Below are 18,676 nucleotides of genomic sequence, written 5' to 3'. Positions count from 1 at the left end.
ATCAGAGGACTAGGGAAAGGACATAGGAGGAGAAGAGGGAGGGTGCATGGGACTGGGAGGAGACAAGGGAGCAGGCTACAAAGGGGATACAAAGGGAATACATTGTAATAAATACATACATACATACATACATACATACATACATACATACATACATAAATGAATTTTAAAAATAGAATTCTTAAAAAAAAAGCTGTATTTATCTAGTGATACAAGCCACATATTGTCCAAACATGTGCAACTGTAAGGCAAGAGGTGGTTTGGAATATCTATGTGAAACATCACTTTTCTAATTGTAACAAACACACACACTCACTTTTACTTTTCCCGACAGATATCTTCTTTCCATTCAGACTTAATTTGAGCTAGAAGACTGTAACTGGAAGCTACTCAGGAGAACAGCGTTTATTGTGGGTTTTGCTGATGACGCAGCCTTGAGACCCCTGCTACTCACTGTCTCAGTGCTCACACCACACTCACCATAGAAGATGCTGCTTATTTTACACTATAGTAGGAAACCTGCTGCACTAAAGCCTTCTTAAAAATCTCCTACTCGATGACATGTACTTTTAAAATGATAGCTAATGTGGCCAGTGTGAATAAAATAATTTCCCTAGAATCGATTAGTTGTCAATTGAGATAATAACAAAATTAAATTTTGGATATGGATTTAGAATAAAAATTTGAAAGGCGGGCCACAGAAAAATACAAATATAACATACAAGCATTGGAAAATACCTGCAAATGAGCAAGTTGCATAAGAATCTCAGAGTTCTGTCAACATGGTAATATGGTGGAGAACATGAATAGCGATTTCTATAAATATCTGTATATATTAAGCTTATGAATATAGAGTTTTTATATCTGAAAAGGAAGAAATATTTTTCTAGGTGTGATATTAACTTAATAATTTTTGTGGATTTGTTAAGAAGCAAGAAAAATGAAGAACCAATCAGCAGAGATTGTGTTCATTTTGCTGGGACTGACCGATGATCCTCAGCTACAAATCCTGATTTTCCTGTTTCTGTTTTTTAATTACATCTTGAGCGTGATGGGGAATTTAGTGATCATCCTCCTCACCCTGCTGGATCCCCACCTCAAGACTCCAATGTATTTCTTCCTCCGGAATTTCTCCTTCTTGGAAATTGCATTCACAACTGCCTCCATTCCACGGTTCTTGACGAGCATCCTCACAGGAGACAGAACAATCACCTACAGTGCTTGTGCGGCTCAGTTATTCTTCTTTTTTATATTAGGGGCCACAGAGTTCTACCTCCTGGCTGCCATGTCCTATGATCGCTATGTAGCCATCTGCAGACCACTGCACTACCCCATCATCATGAACAGCAAGGTGTGCCACCTGCTGGTCCTCAGCTCCTGGGTGACTGGCTTCTTAGTCATCTTCCCCCCTTTGCTCTTGGGACTCAAACTGGATTTCTGTGCCTCCAAAACCATAGATCACTTCTTATGTGACACTTCTGTCCTGCAGCTGTCTTGCACAGACACACGTTTAATAGAGTTTATGGCTTTTGCCTTAGCTGTAATGACACTTGTCATCACCTTGATCTTAGTGATCCTCTCCTACACACTCATCATCAAAACCATCCTAAAGTTCCCTTTTGTTCAACAACGAAGAAAGGCCTTTTCCACCTGCTCCTCACACATGGTTGTGGTCTCCATTACTTATGGAAGTTGTATCTTCATGTATGTTAAAACATCAGCCAAGGAAAGAGTGACTTTAAATAAAGGTGTGGCTGTGCTCAACACTTCTGTGGCCCCTTTGCTTAACCCTTTTATCTACACCCTAAGGAACAAGCAGGTGAAGGACGCTTTCAAATATGTGCTTCATGGATTTTGTTTTTTTAGAAACCATGACACAAGATTTAGACATAAATAATATGTTGTTGAAGCATGAACTACTCTCAAATGTATTATTTGTGATCTAGATCAATTCACCTATTGAATATTTTAGTCACTTTTTTGCTAAGCCTATCTGACTGTTTCTGTGTTTTTTATTAGTCCATCTTCCTAACTGAGAGGTGAAAGTGCTTTCTCAAAACCATAGTCTTGAATTATGTTTACAGAAAAATTCTGATAAAATTTTATGTACTTAATATTTATTCAACTGAAATTTGCTAGATTTAACAGGTCAATAAAGCTATTTTGAATGGCTTACCGGTAAGAGACACAGTAGAACATGATTATAATGTGCAGTAATCGGGACTGTCACAGCATATAGAAAATTTAATAATTTGGAAGATAAATTAAAGGAGATAGCACCACTTCCACTGAACCATGAAAAATGAATTATATGAACATTAACGAGTCCTATGGTGAGTGACATAAAACATGCTAAATAACTGAAAAATCTGTTTTAAAATTCTCCTGAAAAAGTATGTTGATAATATGCTCTTTTGTTAGCTTCTTTTTTTAATCGGTAAAAAAATAGTACTATATGTTTAAAAACAAACAAACAACAACAACAAAACCAAAAAATGCCTGCCTCCAAACCTCTCCCAGGTGGCTCCTGTACTGGTAGGACAGAGGGCTGAGGGCTGAGGGCTGAGGGCTGAGGGCTGAGGATGGCTGAGAGAGAGCTCAGGGAATAAGGGAAGGTTGGCAGATGCCACAGATTATTCCCAAGGAACCTCTTTAGGGCTTACATTAAGTCCTTGCAAGTTATACTTTCTATTTGTAATTAAGGAGTTTTTGTCCATTGCATGTTAACACTTCCTTGCAAGTTAAGGTTTTTATTTTATTTTTTCCTTTAAGTGTTTAATTCTCATTCAGCAGGAAAAAGATAGACACCAGAAGCTGTATAGGAGAGGGAACAGGACCGGACCCTAAAACAGATCTCCTCTAAAAGATCACCCAGCAGGGGGTTGAAGCAGATGCTGAGACTCATAGCCAAACTTTGGACAGAGCAAGAAGAGGAGTCTTATGCAAGAAGAGGGAGATAGAAAGAGCCAGAGGGGACAGGACCTCCACAAGGAGAGCAACAGAAACAAAAAATCTGGGCACAGGAGTGTTTTCTGAGACTGATACTCCAACCAAGGACCATTCATGGAGATAACTTAGAAGCCCTGCACAGATGTAGCCCATGGCAGCTCAGTGTCCAAGTGGGTTCCCTAGTAAGGGGAAGAGGGTCTGTCTCTGACATGAACTCAGTGGCTGGCTCTTTTTTCACCTCCCCCTGAGGTGGGGGGCAGCCTTGCCAGGTCACAGAGGAAGACACTGCAGCCAGTCCTGATGAGACCTGATAGGCTAGAGTCAGATAGAAGAGAAGAAGGACCTTCCCTATCAGGGGAGGGGCATGGGAGGTGGTGAAGGAAGGGGCTACAGCTGGGATACAAAGTGAATAAACTGTAATTACAAATTACAGCAAATCCATATTAAACATTCAATTTGTGACAATCAAATTGAAAATAATGAAGTCAAATTTCATTTGCATATGATATGAAACATGGTTGACCATAAAAATTCCAGTGAGAAACTCCTATAATTAAAAAACTTTCAGCAAAGTAGCTTAATACAAAATTAGTTCACAAAAATTTATAGTCCTTTTTTTATACAAATGATAATCAACTAAGAATGAAATAAGTAAAATAACACCTTTCACAATAGCCTAAAAATATCTTGGGTTATCTCTAACTAAGCAAGTGAAGATTTATTTGATTAAAAATTTTGAGGCATTGAAGAAACTGAAGAAGATACCAGAAGATGGATAGATCTCCCATGCACATGGATCAGCAGGATTAATATGGTAAGAATGGCCTCCCTACCAAAAGCAATCTGCAGATTCAATGCAATCTCCATCAAAATTCTAACATAATTCTTCACAGTTCATAAAAGAACAATTTTCATCTTCATATAGAAACACAAAACACCGTTCATGAACTCAAGTTGCACTATGGAGTTAATAGAAATAAAAACAGATTGGCACTGATATAAAGACAGACATGTTAGTCAACATAATCAAACTGAAGACCCTGATATAAATCCCGTACCTACAATGAACACCTGATGTTTGGTAAAACAGCCAGAAATACACACTACAAAAAGGACAGCATCTTCAGCAAATGGTGCTGGTCAAACTGTATGCCTGCATATAGAAGAATCTATATAGATCCATATGTATCATCCGCATAAAACTCTACCGCATGTTGATTAAAAACCTCAACATGAAACCAGATACAATGAATCTGATACAAGTAAATGTGAGAAATAGATTTGAACTTCTGGCACAGGAAAAGACTTTCTAAACAGAATGTCATTAACAGAGGCACTAAGATGAACAATTAATAAATGAAGACAACATGAAACTGAATCTACTACAAGGCTAAAGACACTGTTCTTCAGACAAAGTATATCCTACTGAATAGAAAAAGATGTTTTCCAAATACATATCTGACAAAGTGCTAATATCCAAAATATACAAAAACTAAAAACAAAATAAAAAACTAGGTATCAAGAAAGAAAAAAACAATTAAAATGAGGTACAGATTTAAACAAAGTTTTCACAAAATGAAACTGAATGGGTGAGAAACACTTAAAAAAATGGTCAACAACCTTAGCCATAGGGAAATGTAAATCAAAACTACTTTCTGATTTCATCTTAAACCATCAGAATGGCTAAGATCAATTAAGTAAGTAACAGCTAACGGTTAGCAAGGATATGGAGTAAGGGGAACACTCATCCAGTGTTGGTGGGAGTGCAAACTTATATAGCTAATATGGAAATCATTGTGGCATTTCCTTGAGAAAATGAGAATTTATTTCAGAATCCAACTATAGCACTTTTGGGCATATACTAAAAATACACCTAACCTTACTGTTGGAATAATGTTTTTGGGTACTGTGTAAAGAATTCCCTTGTTCATTCAAATGTTGAATTCTCTACCCCACTCTCTGGCTGCAATCTGGACATTGCTTTGTAATGTTCATTTTAAGTATCTCCTGTCTCAAGTTTGTGTAAACATGCCCACCATTTGTTCTATGTTCTGCTAATAAAATGCCAACCAGCCAATTCTGAGTGATAGAAAAGAGAGTGTGGACATCCAGGTCCAGCAATGGGAGGAAAAAGAGAAAGGAAGTGGGGATTGAGTCATGAGGAGAAATCAAAGACACATCAGGAGAAATGAACTGGAGCTAGAAGATGGTTAAAAAAAGCAAGTATAATGAGAAACTTGGCTGGGAGTAAGTCAGACTAGCTTGGAGGATTAAGATGGAGTAGTTATTGCTCAGTATTGTGTTCTAGGCTAGTTAAATTATCATAGTCTCCATGCGTCATTACTTGGGAAAATAGCTGGCTAAAGATAAACTGTTGCTGTATTAAATTTATATCACATTAATAATTCTTCTATACACAAGGACACATGTTCAAAAATCTTTGTTGCTGCTCTATTCATAATATCCAGAAATTGGAACCAATCTAGATGATTCTCCACAAAAGAACACATAAAGGAATGTGGTGCATTTATACAATAGAATATTAATTAGTAGTTAAAAATCGACATAAAAAATTCAGAGATAAATGAATGAAACTAGAAAAAAAATCATCCTGAGTGAGTATTGTGGTTACAAAAAGAAAAATATGGTACATATTTGCTTGAGGATATTGTGGATGTTAGCTATTAAATCAATGTTGACCACACTATAATCTACAGAGCCACAGAGGTTAGATACAGTGCAAATGATTAGGAGGGGCAAATCTCATTAGAAAAAAGGGATATGGAATAGGTATTATGCATAGATTGTGGGGCTGGAATGGGAGTATCAAATACATAGGGAGAGGAAGAGGGGGACTAGAGAGTGCACACAAAGAAAGTGTGGTGGTTTGAGTAAGAATGGCCCCATAGCCTCATTATGACCAGGGAGTACAACTACTGGGAGATAAGGTCTTGTTAGGGAAGGTGTGTCACTGAGGGCAGAGTCTGAGATTTCAAAAGCCCAATCAAGGCACACTGGCTCTCTCTTCCTTCTGCCTGCAGAACTCTCAAGCTATTTCTCCAGCACCATGTCTGGTCTGGCTTCTGTGTTTGGAACTCTTGGCTTAATACTTAAATCTTGTGGTTTTTTTTCCCTTTAATTAATTAATTAATCAATTTACCTTCTATTCAGGCTGTAGCCCTCCCTCATCTCTTCCCAGACCCACCCTCCCTCTTGTCCTCTGGATGCCCCTCCCCTAGTCCACTAATAGGTGAGGTCCTCCTCCCCTCTCTCTGACCCTAGCCTATCAGGTCTCATCAGGACTGGTTGCATCATCTTCTTTTGTGACCTGGCAAGGCTGCACCCCTAAGGGAGAGGTGATCAAAAAGCCAGCCAATGAGTTCATGTCAGAGACAACCCCTATACTACTTACTAGAGAAACCCACTTGGAAACTATGGGCTTCATCTGAGCAGGGGTCTAGATTCTCTCTATGCATGCTCCTTGGTTGGAGTATTAGTCTTTTCAGGCTCCCCCTCGGCCTACGTTTTTTGACTGTGTTGGTCTCCTTGTGAAGTTCCTGTCCCCTCCAGGTTTTTCTTTCTCCCGTTTCTTTCATAAGATTCCCTGCACTCTGCCTAAAGTTTGGCTCGGTGTCTCAGCATATGCTCTGATACCCTGATGGGTAGAGTCTTTCAGAGGCCTCCTGTGGAATGTTCCTGTCCTGCTCACTGTCTTCTTCTACTTCTAATGTCTATCCAGTTTGCCCTTCTGAATAAGGTTTCAGACTCTTTCTAAGGGTCCTGAGTCATATTTCATTATGTAAATATACCACAATTTCTGTATCCATTCTCCTGCTGAGGGACATCTTGGTTGTTTACAGATTCTGGCTGTTACAGAAAAAGCTGCTATCAACATAGTTGAACAAATGTCCTTATGAAATGGTGGGGTATCTTTTGGTATATGCCCAGGAGAGGTACAGCTGGATCTTGAGAGAGCACTATTCCTAATTTTCTGAGAAAGCGCCAGATTGATTTCCAAAGTGGTTGTCCAACTTTACATTCTTACCAGCAATGGAGGAGGGTTCCTCTTTCTCCACAACCAGCATGGTATTGACATAGAAACAGACAGGTAGATCAATGGAATTGAATCAAAGGCCCAGAAAAAAAAACAAAACCCATGCACCTACAGATACTTGATTTTTGACAAAAAGTCAAACCCATACAATGAAAAAAAGATAGTATCTTCAAAAAATGGTGATGGTCTAATTGGATATTTACATGAAAAATAAAAATAGATCCATACTTATCACCTTACACTAATGTAAAGTCCAAGTGGATCAAAGACCTCAACATAAAAGCAGACACACAAAATCTGTTAGAAGAAAAAGTAGGGAAGAGCCTGGACCTAATTAGCACAGAAGACAACTTCCTGAACAGAACACCAAAAGCACAGGCTCCAAGATCAACAATCAATAAATGGGACCTCATGAAACTGAAAAGCTTCTGTAAAGCAAAGGACGCTGTTGTCAGAACATCGATAGTAAGGTGTGTGCTTTTCCTCCCCACTATCCCAGAAAAATGACTCATAAGTCTCAAAAATATTTATAGGTACATAGGCCATATAGTTAGGCTCTTCTCTCACTAGGTCATAATTAAAATAATCTGTTTATTCTAATATATACTCTGCCACATGGATGGTTACCTCTGCTGAGGTATCATTTCTGCCTACCAGATGTCCTACCTTCTATTCTATCCTTTCCTATAGGCCAAAGTTTTTTTTTTAATTGGCAGGCAATTCATCCACACAACACACAAGATATTCTCTCTACACAGGGCTCAGCAAACTCTATAGAATAGGAAGCTTAAAGAGTGTAAGAACCAAATGGGATGGCAAACACAAAGAAAACCAGGATTCTAAATGAACATGATCAAAACACATATGAACTCACAAAGACTGAGGCAGTATGAACAGGGTCTGCAGGATTCTGCACTATGTCTTTTGTCTATATATTATGGCTTCCAGACTAGTGTTTTAATGGTATTATTGAGTGTATGAATGAGTGGGACGGATTCTTGTGCCTTTTTGTAGCATAGTTTTCTTTGTTTTGTTTTGTTCAATTCAGATGAGTTTTTTATTTTTTTTTTAATATTGTCCCTAAGAAGCCTGTTTGTTTCTAATAAAAGTCAGATATGGAGTTGATTGGAAAGAGAGAGGAGGTGAGGAGGAACTGGAAAGGTAAAACTGTAATCAGGGTTTGTTATATGAGAAAAAAAATTGTTTCAATAAAAGAAAAAAAACTCTACCTCCAAGAATTTTATATTTAGTGAGATTTTTTTCTCTAAAAACATATGAAAAGTTTATGTTTACTCCAAAAAAAATAAAATTAGTAAATTTATGCCTCATGTACAAGAATCAGGACAAATGATTTTGAAAATGCTTTCAGCAGAAGGAAAATAATATAGTTCAAGAATTTGGGTCAACATAATAAAGCACAGACCACTGAAGAAGAAACAGATAAAGAAAAAATACATAAACAGATAGATAGATTTATTATTAATTATCTAAAAATATAAATAATCAGAGATATATAGACCCTCACATTGCATTCACATATGAAATGAATGCAACGGCCAAGGTTTGAGTATTTTCAACAAAGCTTACAAGTGATACAAGTACATACAGTAAGTGTCCGTGGATACCCATCTATAAAGGGTTAATATCACACGCTTCACTCAGGGACCATCTCAAAAGAAGGAGCAGAAATTGCTTGAGAATGGAGAGAATTAGGGCAAAATAATATCATGTCAACATCACAGGATTGTTTTACTTCTTGAACTCAGCAGCACAAGGACAGGTTAATCAAGATTACAGCATGGAAAGAGGATCATTTGCCCCCACTCCCAGCTGAGGAGTTATTGACAGTTGATGGTGGCTGGGAGAGGGAGAGACAGTTTTCTTTAAGATAAAACTTTGACCTCCCCCCCGCCCCATGAGGGAGGAGTAGCCTTGCTAGGCCACAGAGGAGGACATTGCAGCCAGTCCTGATGAGACCTGATAAGCTAGGGTCAGGTGGAAGAGGAGGAGGACCTCCCCTATCAGTGGATTTAGAGAGGGGCAGGAGGGAGTTGAGGAAGGGAGAATGAGATTGGGAAGGAATGAAGGAGGGGGCTACCGCTGTGATACAAAGTAAATAAACTGTAATTAATATAAAAATTTTAATTAAAAAAAGATAAAACTTTAATCATAAATTCTCTATAATTCCAGTAGATGGCCTTATACTCATGAGCATATAGGCAGTACAAAATAAAGTTGGGTCATTTTTTTCTTTTAAATAGAGGAGCATGAGGCAAAAAGAATGGGTTTAGAGGTAAGGGATGGATATGAGAAGAATTTGGACAAATAGCAAGAGATAAATATAATCAAAATATTCTGCATGCGGGGGGGGGGGCAAGATGGCGGCACCAGGAGAACACTGCATCTAAGAAGCAGGACAACATTTTCCATGCAGCGACCAAGAGACTGAACTTTGGGCCCTAAAACAACAGCGATCCTGTTTCCCAGGTGAGAGGAAACCCCCACGGCGTGGGAATCAGGTGGGTCCAAGCTCAGGCCATCCAGCCAGAACCCAGAAGAGATCCCGGGTCGCGCAGGCACTAGGTCCCCAGACCAGAGCCACATACCTGCGTGTCCTGATCACCTTCCCAGGCTGATTGGTGGGCACAAAAACACCAGAGACGGGGAGTCCCAGTTGCGAGAAAAACCCACAGGGAAGGAAAGCAGCGGGACTGGCCACAGGTCACCCAGTCTTTCCTTGGAAAAAGTCTCGCAGACCACAGGTATCCGCCGCCATCACTGAACTGGCCTCCTGCTGCCAGCATGGAGTGGCTGCGCCCAGCTCTCTAGCACAATCGGAGCTGCGCACCCTATTGCAACGGAGACAGGAGACAGGGAGTTCCTGTCAGGAGAGGGCCCCACAGGCAAGGAAGGAAACAGTACTGACTTGGGATACCCAGGCTTTACCTGGGGAAAGTCTCTCTAGACTGGCAGATACGAGCCCCATCACTGAACTGGGCTCCCGCTGCCAGTGCCAGCACAGAGAGGAACTGCGCACCCAGCTCTCTTGCACAGACAGAGCTGCAAGCCCTAGTGCAACGGAGACAGGGAGTTCCTGTCAGAGAGGCCCCCACAGGGAAGGAAGGAAACAGTACTGACTTGGGCGACCCAGGCTTTACCTGGGGAAAGTCTCTCACAATCCAGTGGGTACGAGCCCCATCACTGAACTGGCCCCAGGCCTGAAGCACAAAGAGTAGTTGGGCACCCAGCTCCTGCAGACTAGCAGGCAGGCACACGTGCCGCCAGCCCAGAGACCTGCTTTGTACCAACTATTTCTCACAGACAGAACTGTGTACCCCAGGACACCAGAGACTTGGTGTCACTATCTGGAGAAATCCTCACAGGGAACTAAGCAAAGGGGATGGACTTAGGCCACCCAGTATATCCCTGGAAAAGGTCCCACACACTGGCCCAACCCAGGGACCTGCTGTGTTACAAGGAGAGCAGTACTCTCCGCCACAGTACACCCGCCACAGATTATTACTGCTTGGGTACTGGGGCACAGAGCCCCAACCTCAGACCTTCAAAAGCCCAGGATCCCCGAGATCAACCCCAGATACTGTTCCACGGGGCAACCACTTATCCCTAATAAAACTGACCAAAACACGGGACACACAGGTTACAGCAGCATATCACTAAATTCACAGCAAGAAACTGGGCAGCTGTCTTCAGGACTTCTCCTGGTGAGAGGAGAGCCCTCTCAACTAATAAGGACCACAGTTACCATTCAGGTCTCTACACCTGAGGTGAGCAGCGGCAACTCCTGAAAAACACCAGCCATCCAGTGACTATACCCAAAAAGCTGAGAAGGCTTCCTTCAGAAAAAAACCATCTTCCTGCCAAAGGGATTCTCTCCACCACAGAATTCCAGGAAAAACCAGAAACCAACTTCAAAAACCTAAGATAACCCAATGGGTAGAGGCCAGCATAAAAGTTCAACCAGCAAAAGCCAGAGCAATATGGCATCTCCATAACCCAGTTATCCAGGGACAGGTAGCCCTAGACACCCCAGCATAATTGAAATGCAAGAAGAGGACCTAACATCTACGATCATGAAGAGGATAACAGAGGAAACAAATACAATGCGTAAAGAAATAGAGGAAGATAAAAACAAACAGTTTATGGCCATCCATAAAGAAATAGAGGAAGTTGCAGCCAAACAGTTAGTGGCCTATAGAGAGGAAATGCTTAAATCACTGAATGAAATAAAAGAAAAAGAGGATTATTCAAACAAACAGCTGAGGGAATTGATGGAAAAACAAGAAAATAAAGTCAGAAAAGTGAAGGAAATCAACAAAATGGCTCAAGACCTGAAGATAGAATTGGAAAACTTAAAGAAAACACAAATGGAGGAAATTGTGGAAAGAAAGAACTCAGGGAAGAAAACAGGAACCACAGAGGTTAGCATAACCAATAGACTACAAGAGATGGAAGAAAGAATCTCAGGTGTGGAAGATACAATGGAAGAAATAGATATATCTGTCAAAGAAAATGTTAAATCTAAAAAATTTCTGACACAGACCGTTCAAGAAATTCAACACAACATAAAAAGACAAAACCTAAGAATAATAGGTGTAGAGGAAAAAGATTCCCTGCTCCAAGGACCAGAAAATACCTTCAACAAAATCATTGAAGAAAATTTCCCCAACTTAAAGGAGAGACCAATAAGAATTCAAGAAGCCTACAGAACACCGAATAAGTTAGAACTGAAAAGAAAATCCTCCCGCCACATAATAATCAAAACAATAAGTATACAGAACAAAGAAAAGATACTAAAAGCTGCAAGGGAAAAAGGCCAAGTAACATACAATGGCAAACCCATTAGAATCACACCTGACTTCTCAATAGACACTATGAAAGCCAGAAGGGCCTGGACAGATATCATACAGACCCTAAGAGAACACAGATGTCAGCCCAGGCTACTATACCCAGCAAAATTCTCAGTCCTCATAGACAGAGAAAACAAGGTATTCAATGACAAAAATAAATTTCAACAATACCTACACACAAATCCAACGTTACAGAAGACACTAGAAGGGAAAATACAACCCAAGAAAACTACTTTCTTGAAAAGAAAAAAACTACTTTTTTGAAAAGCTACTTTCAAGAAAACACAGGAAATAATTAACCTCACTACAGTAAAACAAAAAGCAACCAAACACACAACCTTATGACCACAGGCAACATCAAAATCAAAGGATCTAATAGCCATTGGACATTAATCTCTCTCAACATCAATGGACTCAATTCTCCAATAAAAAGACACAGACTAACAGAATGGATGCATAAACAAAACCCAGCAATCTGTTGCATACAAGAAACTCCCCTAAGTCAGTAAGATAGACATTACCTGAGGGTAAAGGGTTGGAAGATGGCCTTCCAAGCAAATGGACAAAAGAAGCAAGCAGGAGTAGCCATTCTAATAGCTGATAAAATAGAATTTCAACCAAAATTAATAAAAAGAGATGAGGAAGGACACTTCATACTCATCAAGGGAAAACTCCAACAAGAAGACATCACAATCCTGAACATCTATGCCCCAAATACAAGGGCATCCACATTTGTAAAAGAGACATTGATAAAATTTAAACCATACATAGATCCCCACACATTAATAGTAGGAGACTTCAACACCCCACTCTCAACAAAGGACAGGTCAACAAAACAGAAATTAAACAAAGAAACAATATCTCTGACAGAGGTCATGAATCAAATGGACCTCACAGACATTTACAGAACTTTACACTCAAACACAAAAGAATTTACCTTTTTCCCAGCACTTCATGGAACCTTCTCCAAAATAGACCATATAGTTGGTCACAAAGCAAGCCTCAACAGATACAAGAAGATTGAAATAATCCCTTATTTCCTGTCTGATCACCATGGAATAAAGCTGGACCTCAACAACAACAGAAATAGCAAAAAGCCTACACACACATGGAAACTGAACAACTTGCTACTAAATGACAGCTGGGTCAGGGAAAAAATAAAGAAAGAAATTAAAGTCTTCCTAGAACTCAATGAAAATGAAGACACAGCATACCCAAACTTGTGGGACACAATGAAAGCAGTGCTAAGAGGAAAGTTCATAGCACCAAGTGCCTTCAAGAAGAAATTTGAGACAGCTCATTCAAGCAACTTAATGGCTCACCTAAAAATCCTAGAAAAAAAAAGAGACACACCAAAAAGGAGTAGATGGCTGGAAATAAACAAACTCAGGGCTGAAATCAATAAATTAGAAACAAATAAAACAATTCAAAGAATCAATGAAACCAAAAGTTGGTTCTTTGAGAAAACCAACAAGATCGACAAACACTTAGCCAAACTAACTAAAAGGCAGAGAGACACCATCCAAATCAACAAAATCAGAAATGAAAAGAGGGACATAACTACAGACACTGAGGAAATCCACACAATCATTAGGACTTACTTCAAAAGTCTATATGCCACAAAATATGAAAACCTAAATGAAATGGACAATTTTCTTGATTGATTCCACTTACCAAAACTGAATCAGGACCAGGTAAATCAATTAAATAGTCCTATATCCTCCAAGGAAATAGAAGCAGTCCTCGAAAGTCTCCCATCCAAAAAAAGCCCAGGCCAAGATTGTTTCAGTGCAGAATTCTACCAGACCTTCAAAGAAGAGCTAACTCCAATTCTCTTTAAACTATTCCACAAAATAGAAACAAAAGGAACATTACCGAACTCATTCTATGAAGCCACAGTCACCTTGGTACCTAAACCACACAAAGACCCAACAAAGAAAGAGAATTTCAGGCCAATCTCCCTTATGAACATTGATGCAAAAATACTCAACAAAATGCTTGCAAACCGAATGTAAGAATACATCAAAGATATCATCCATTTTGACCAAGTAGGCTTCATCCCAGGTATGCAGGGGTGGTTCAACATATGGAAATCCATCAATGTGATACACCATATTAACAAACTGAAAGAAAAAAACCACATGATAATCTCCCTAGATGCTGAAAAAACATTTGACAAAATCCAACTTCGATTCATGTTTAAAGTATTGGAGAGATCACCTCCACCTCAGTCTCCCTGATGCTCACAAATGGGAGTGGCCAACAGAGAAAGTTATTCCTAAACTCTTTCTCCTGAGTCAAGAAAAGGACAGGTGGAAAGATGGCTTAGTTACGATTTTCATTGCTGTGATAAAAACCCTATGACCAAACAAACAAAAAAAACTTAAGGAGAAAAGGGTTTTTGTCAGCTTACAGCTCTCAGGTCACACTTCATCAATGAAGGGAAGTCAGGGCAGGAACCTGGAGGTAGGAGCTGAAGCAGAAGCCATGGAGAAACGTGACTTACTGGCTTGCAATCCATAGCCTGTGCAGCCCACTTCTATATATGCCCCAGGACCACTAGCCCAGGGATAGCACTGGCCACATCAATCTCTAGTTAAAGAAAATGCACTGCAGGCTTGCCCACAGGATAATCGGGGAGGGGGGGTTCTCAACTGAGATTATCTGTTCCCAAATGATTTTAGGCTATAACAAGTTAACATAATAGTAATCACACAGGACTTAAAACAATAAATTTTGAAAATTTAGCATATTATCATGTAACTTTCAGTAAACTATGCATCCTTCTTTGACCCAAGTGCAAATCCAATCAGTCTGGCAATCATTCATTCAGGTAGAAATGTGGCTGTACCATGATGCTCATGGTGGAGACTGTTTCTTAGTGCTTCAATGTTGGAAGATAAGGTCTGGTGAGAAACTGTAAAATCACAAGGGTGAGGTCCTCAGGAAAGAATCAGTGTCTTGCTCACAAAAATGGTCAAGATAAAAATCAAAACGACCCTGAGGTTTCACCTTACACCCGTAAGAATGGCTAAGATAAAAAACTCAAGAGGCAATACATGCTGGAGAGGATGTGGAGAAAGGGGAACCCTCCTCCATTGCTGGTGGGAATGTAAACTTTGGAAATCAATTTGGCCCTTTCACAGACAATTAGGAATAGAGCTTCCTCAAGATCCAGCTATACCACTCTAGGCATATACCCAAAATATGCTCAAGTATACAACAAGAACATTCGTCCAACCATGTTTGTAGCAGCTTTATTCATACTAGCCAGAACCTGGAAACAACCCAGATGTTCCTCACAGAGGAATGGATACGGAAATTGTGGTACATTTACACAATGGAATACTACTCAGCAAGTAAAAACAAGGAAATCATGAAATTTGCAGGCAAATGTTGGAAACTAGAAAGATCATCCTGAGTGAGGTATCCCAGAAACAGAAAGACACACATGGTATAAACTTACTCATAAATGGATATTAGAAATATGAGATAAATATACTAAAATCTGTATACCTAAAGAAGCTAAGCAGGAAGGAGGAACCTAGGTAAGATGATCACTCCTCACTCAGAAAGGCAAATGGGACAGACATAGGAAGAGGAAGAAAAGAGGGAACAGGACAGGAGCCTACCACAGAGGGCCTCTGAAAGACTCTACCCAGGAAAGTATCAAAACCAAACATAGCCAAATATTGGGCAGAGTGCAGGGAATTTTATGAAAGAAGGGGGAGATAGTAAGATCTGGAGAGGACAGGATCTCCACAAGGAGGGCAACAGAACAACAACAAAAAAAAACTGGGCACAGGGGTCTTTTCTGAGACTGATATTCCGATCAAAGACAATTCATGGATATAACCTAGAACCCCTCTACAGATGTAGCCCATGGCAGCTCAGTGTCCAAGTGGGTCTCCTAGCAATGGAAATAGGAGCTATCTCTGACATGAACTCAGTGGCTGGTTCTTTGATCACCTCCCCCTAAGGGGGGGAGCAGCCTTACCAGGCCACAGAGGGAGACACTGCAGCCAGTCCTTATGAGACCTGATAGGCTAGGGTCAGATGGAAGGGTAGAACACCTCCCCTATCCATGGACTTGGATAGGGGCATGGGAGGAGATGAGGGATTGAAGGTGGGATTGGGAGGAGAGGAGGGGGGTTACAACTGAGATACAAAATGAATAAACTGTAATTAATATAAAAAATAAAGATTTAAAAAATGGTCTAGATATCACAGGAGCTCTCCAGTTGTCCTTTCAGTCAGATGAACCCTTTCTTTTCTGCTTTCCTTCATAAGTTAAAGGAGCATGAGCCTCTCACATGATTGTGAATCTCCTAGACCCCAAAAAACGGGAGCCAAAGGAAGTCCATTTCCTTTATAAATTACCAAGGCAGTGTAACCAAGACTAACAGAAAATAAAATCATAAAGTTTCATAAGAAGAACTCTGTTCCTGTTTTGTTTCATTTTCCTTAAATGCTAAATTACTCATTAGGGTAATCTATGTTGAAATTTCTGGACAAATAATTTAAAGACATTTTGGCAGTAAAAACTAAACTGTAATTAATATAAAAAATAAAAATTAAAAAGAACATAGATTGCATGAGGAAAATACTCAAAAAACATGAGAAATGTTGCTGTGAATCTCAAATTCTCCTGAGGTTTTTAATCATCTATTGATATTTTCATTCAGGTTACAAGATCAGGAAAACTCCTAGAAGGAGGGGGTCATTAATCTTATGTGACAGTGTGGGCTATACATAAGAACTGACTCAATATGTATAGTAATTAAGCTAATCTAAAGGAGCTTAACACACCAGTAACCAAAAAACTTATTTATGTAAAGTTTTTCAAAAGAGTGCCTTTGCAAGTGAGTAAGAAACCACAACATATTAGACTGTGATTCAGAATCTCAATCAGAATCAGAAAGGTGGGATTTTCCTATGCTAGATCAGGACCACAGTAGAACAGTTAAATCTGGGAAATCTGGTCACCGTTTGTAATACTATGCTCATAAGTATGTCCTCAAGATACATGGTGTTTTAGATTAAAGTCTATATTAAAAAAAAAACTTTTCAAAAAAAACCTTTTCTGGCACACTATTAGGGAGTTAAAACAAAAGTAATTAATATTGAAAAATTAAATATAACAAGATCTGTTACAATTCATTCGTGTTCTGTTCTTTGTCCTTTGCTTTTTTTCCCCCTTTTTATTATTATAATTTATTCAATTTGTATCCTGGTTGCCGCCCCCTCCCTTGTCTCCTCCCAATCCTACCCGCCCTACCTCTCCTCCCCCTATGCCCCTCCCCTAGTCCACTTATAGGGGAGTTCCTCCTCCCCTTGTATTTGACCCTAGCCTATCAGGTCTCATCAGAACTGGTCTTCCTCAGTGGACTGGCAAGGCTGCACCCTCTAGGGAGAAATGATCAGAGAGCCTGCTACTGAGTTTATGCCAGAGAAAGTCCCTGCTCCTCTTACTAAGGATGCCACTAGGAGACTGAGTCTATGGGCTACATGTGAGCTGGGGTTTTAGGTTTTCTCTATGCATTGTCCTTGTTTGGGGTATCATTCTCTTCAGGGATCCCAGGGCATATATCCAAAATATGCTCAAGTATACAACAAGGAAATTTACTCAATGCTGGAAACAACCTAGAATTCCCTTAAAAGAAGAATGGATACAGAAATTGTGGTACATTTACACAGTGGAATACTACTCAGTTAATAAAAACAAGGAAATCATGAAATTTGCAGGCAAATGGTGGGAACTAGGAAAGATCATCTTGAGTAAGGTATCCCACAAGCAGGAAGACACACATGGTATATACTCACTCATAAGTGGGTATTAGCCACATAATATAGGATAAACATGCTAAAATTTATACTCCTAAAGAAGCTAAACAACAAGAAAGAAATTAGGGAAGATTGTAGGCAGTGATTAATATTTACTATAGGTTTATCTTCCAGTAAAGCTTGCTGTTAATCTTAAACAGCTGTATAACCAAATCACCACACAGAGACTGGGTTTTTAGTTAACCTAGAACACAATGCTGGGCAATATTTACTCCCTCCTAAACCTCCAAGCCCTCAGTTTCCTAACATTTAGATTTCCCACATTATACTTGCTTTTTGTGAAACCTTAGGTCTGATTCATGCTCCATGTCCTCCAAGATCTCTCCTCCAGCTCTGCTCTTCTCTCTCTCCTCTTGCCCCTTCTCCACTTCCTCCTCCCACTCCTCTCCTGCCTTCTGGCTCCTCCCCTTTCCTGTCCTCTGGCTCCTCCCTGCTCAACATTGTGTCTAGTTGCTTTTATTTTGTCCTGTTTACACAAGAGTTGAGACAGGATGCTTAGAATGAGTATCACAATGCAATATCCGGATTGAAACCAGAGAGTTGGGGGGGGGGGAGAGAAATCACTATTTGAATGAACAAGGTGTATACATTAAAAAAAAAAAAACAAAAACATTACAACAACAGAAGATTCTCAATCCTCATTCATGACACAAACAACAGACATAAGAAGTAGAAAAACACAGGGAACAGGACAGGAGCCTACCACAGATGGCCTCTGAAAGACTCTACTGCTCGAAGTATCAAAGCAGATGCTGAGACTCATAGCTAAACTTTGTGCAGAATACAGGGAATCTTATGAAAGAAGGGGAGATAGAAAGACCTGGAGGGGACAGAGGTTCCAAAAGGTTTTCTGTTCTTTTTTAATCATTAAAGCATTACAACATTTAAATTCAACATTTTAAATTTTAAGTCAGAAAAAAGGAGGAAGGAAAATCATTAAACCATTTGTTAACTTAGACCT

At 39.7% G+C, this 18,676-nt stretch overlaps 1 protein-coding gene across 1 annotated transcript; it reads left to right on the top strand.

Annotated features, from left to right (window-relative positions):
• Positions 1-940: 940 nt before the first annotated feature.
• LOC129665569 (olfactory receptor 6C6-like) lies at positions 941-1,897 on the top strand. Its single transcript, XM_055592313.1, has one exon. The coding sequence runs from the start codon at positions 941-943 to the stop codon at positions 1,895-1,897; it is 957 nt and encodes a 318-aa protein (XP_055448288.1).
• Positions 1,898-18,676: the final 16,779 nt, after the last annotated feature.

The sequence above is a fragment of the Psammomys obesus genome, unplaced genomic scaffold (assembly GCF_907164565.1).
Source record: "Psammomys obesus unplaced genomic scaffold, mPsaObe1.curated_primary_1811, whole genome shotgun sequence".
In the NCBI taxonomy this organism is placed as follows: Eukaryota; Metazoa; Chordata; class Mammalia; order Rodentia; family Muridae; genus Psammomys; species Psammomys obesus.
Note: the sequence above shows the minus strand (reverse complement) of the source record. Positions and strands in the feature narration are given on the sequence as shown.

Bases quoted from the DNA above. Each gene is read 5' to 3' on its own strand.
- LOC129665569 (XM_055592313.1), top strand. From the start codon at position 941: ATGAAGAACCAATCAGCAGAGATTGTGTTCATTTTGCTGGGACTGACC.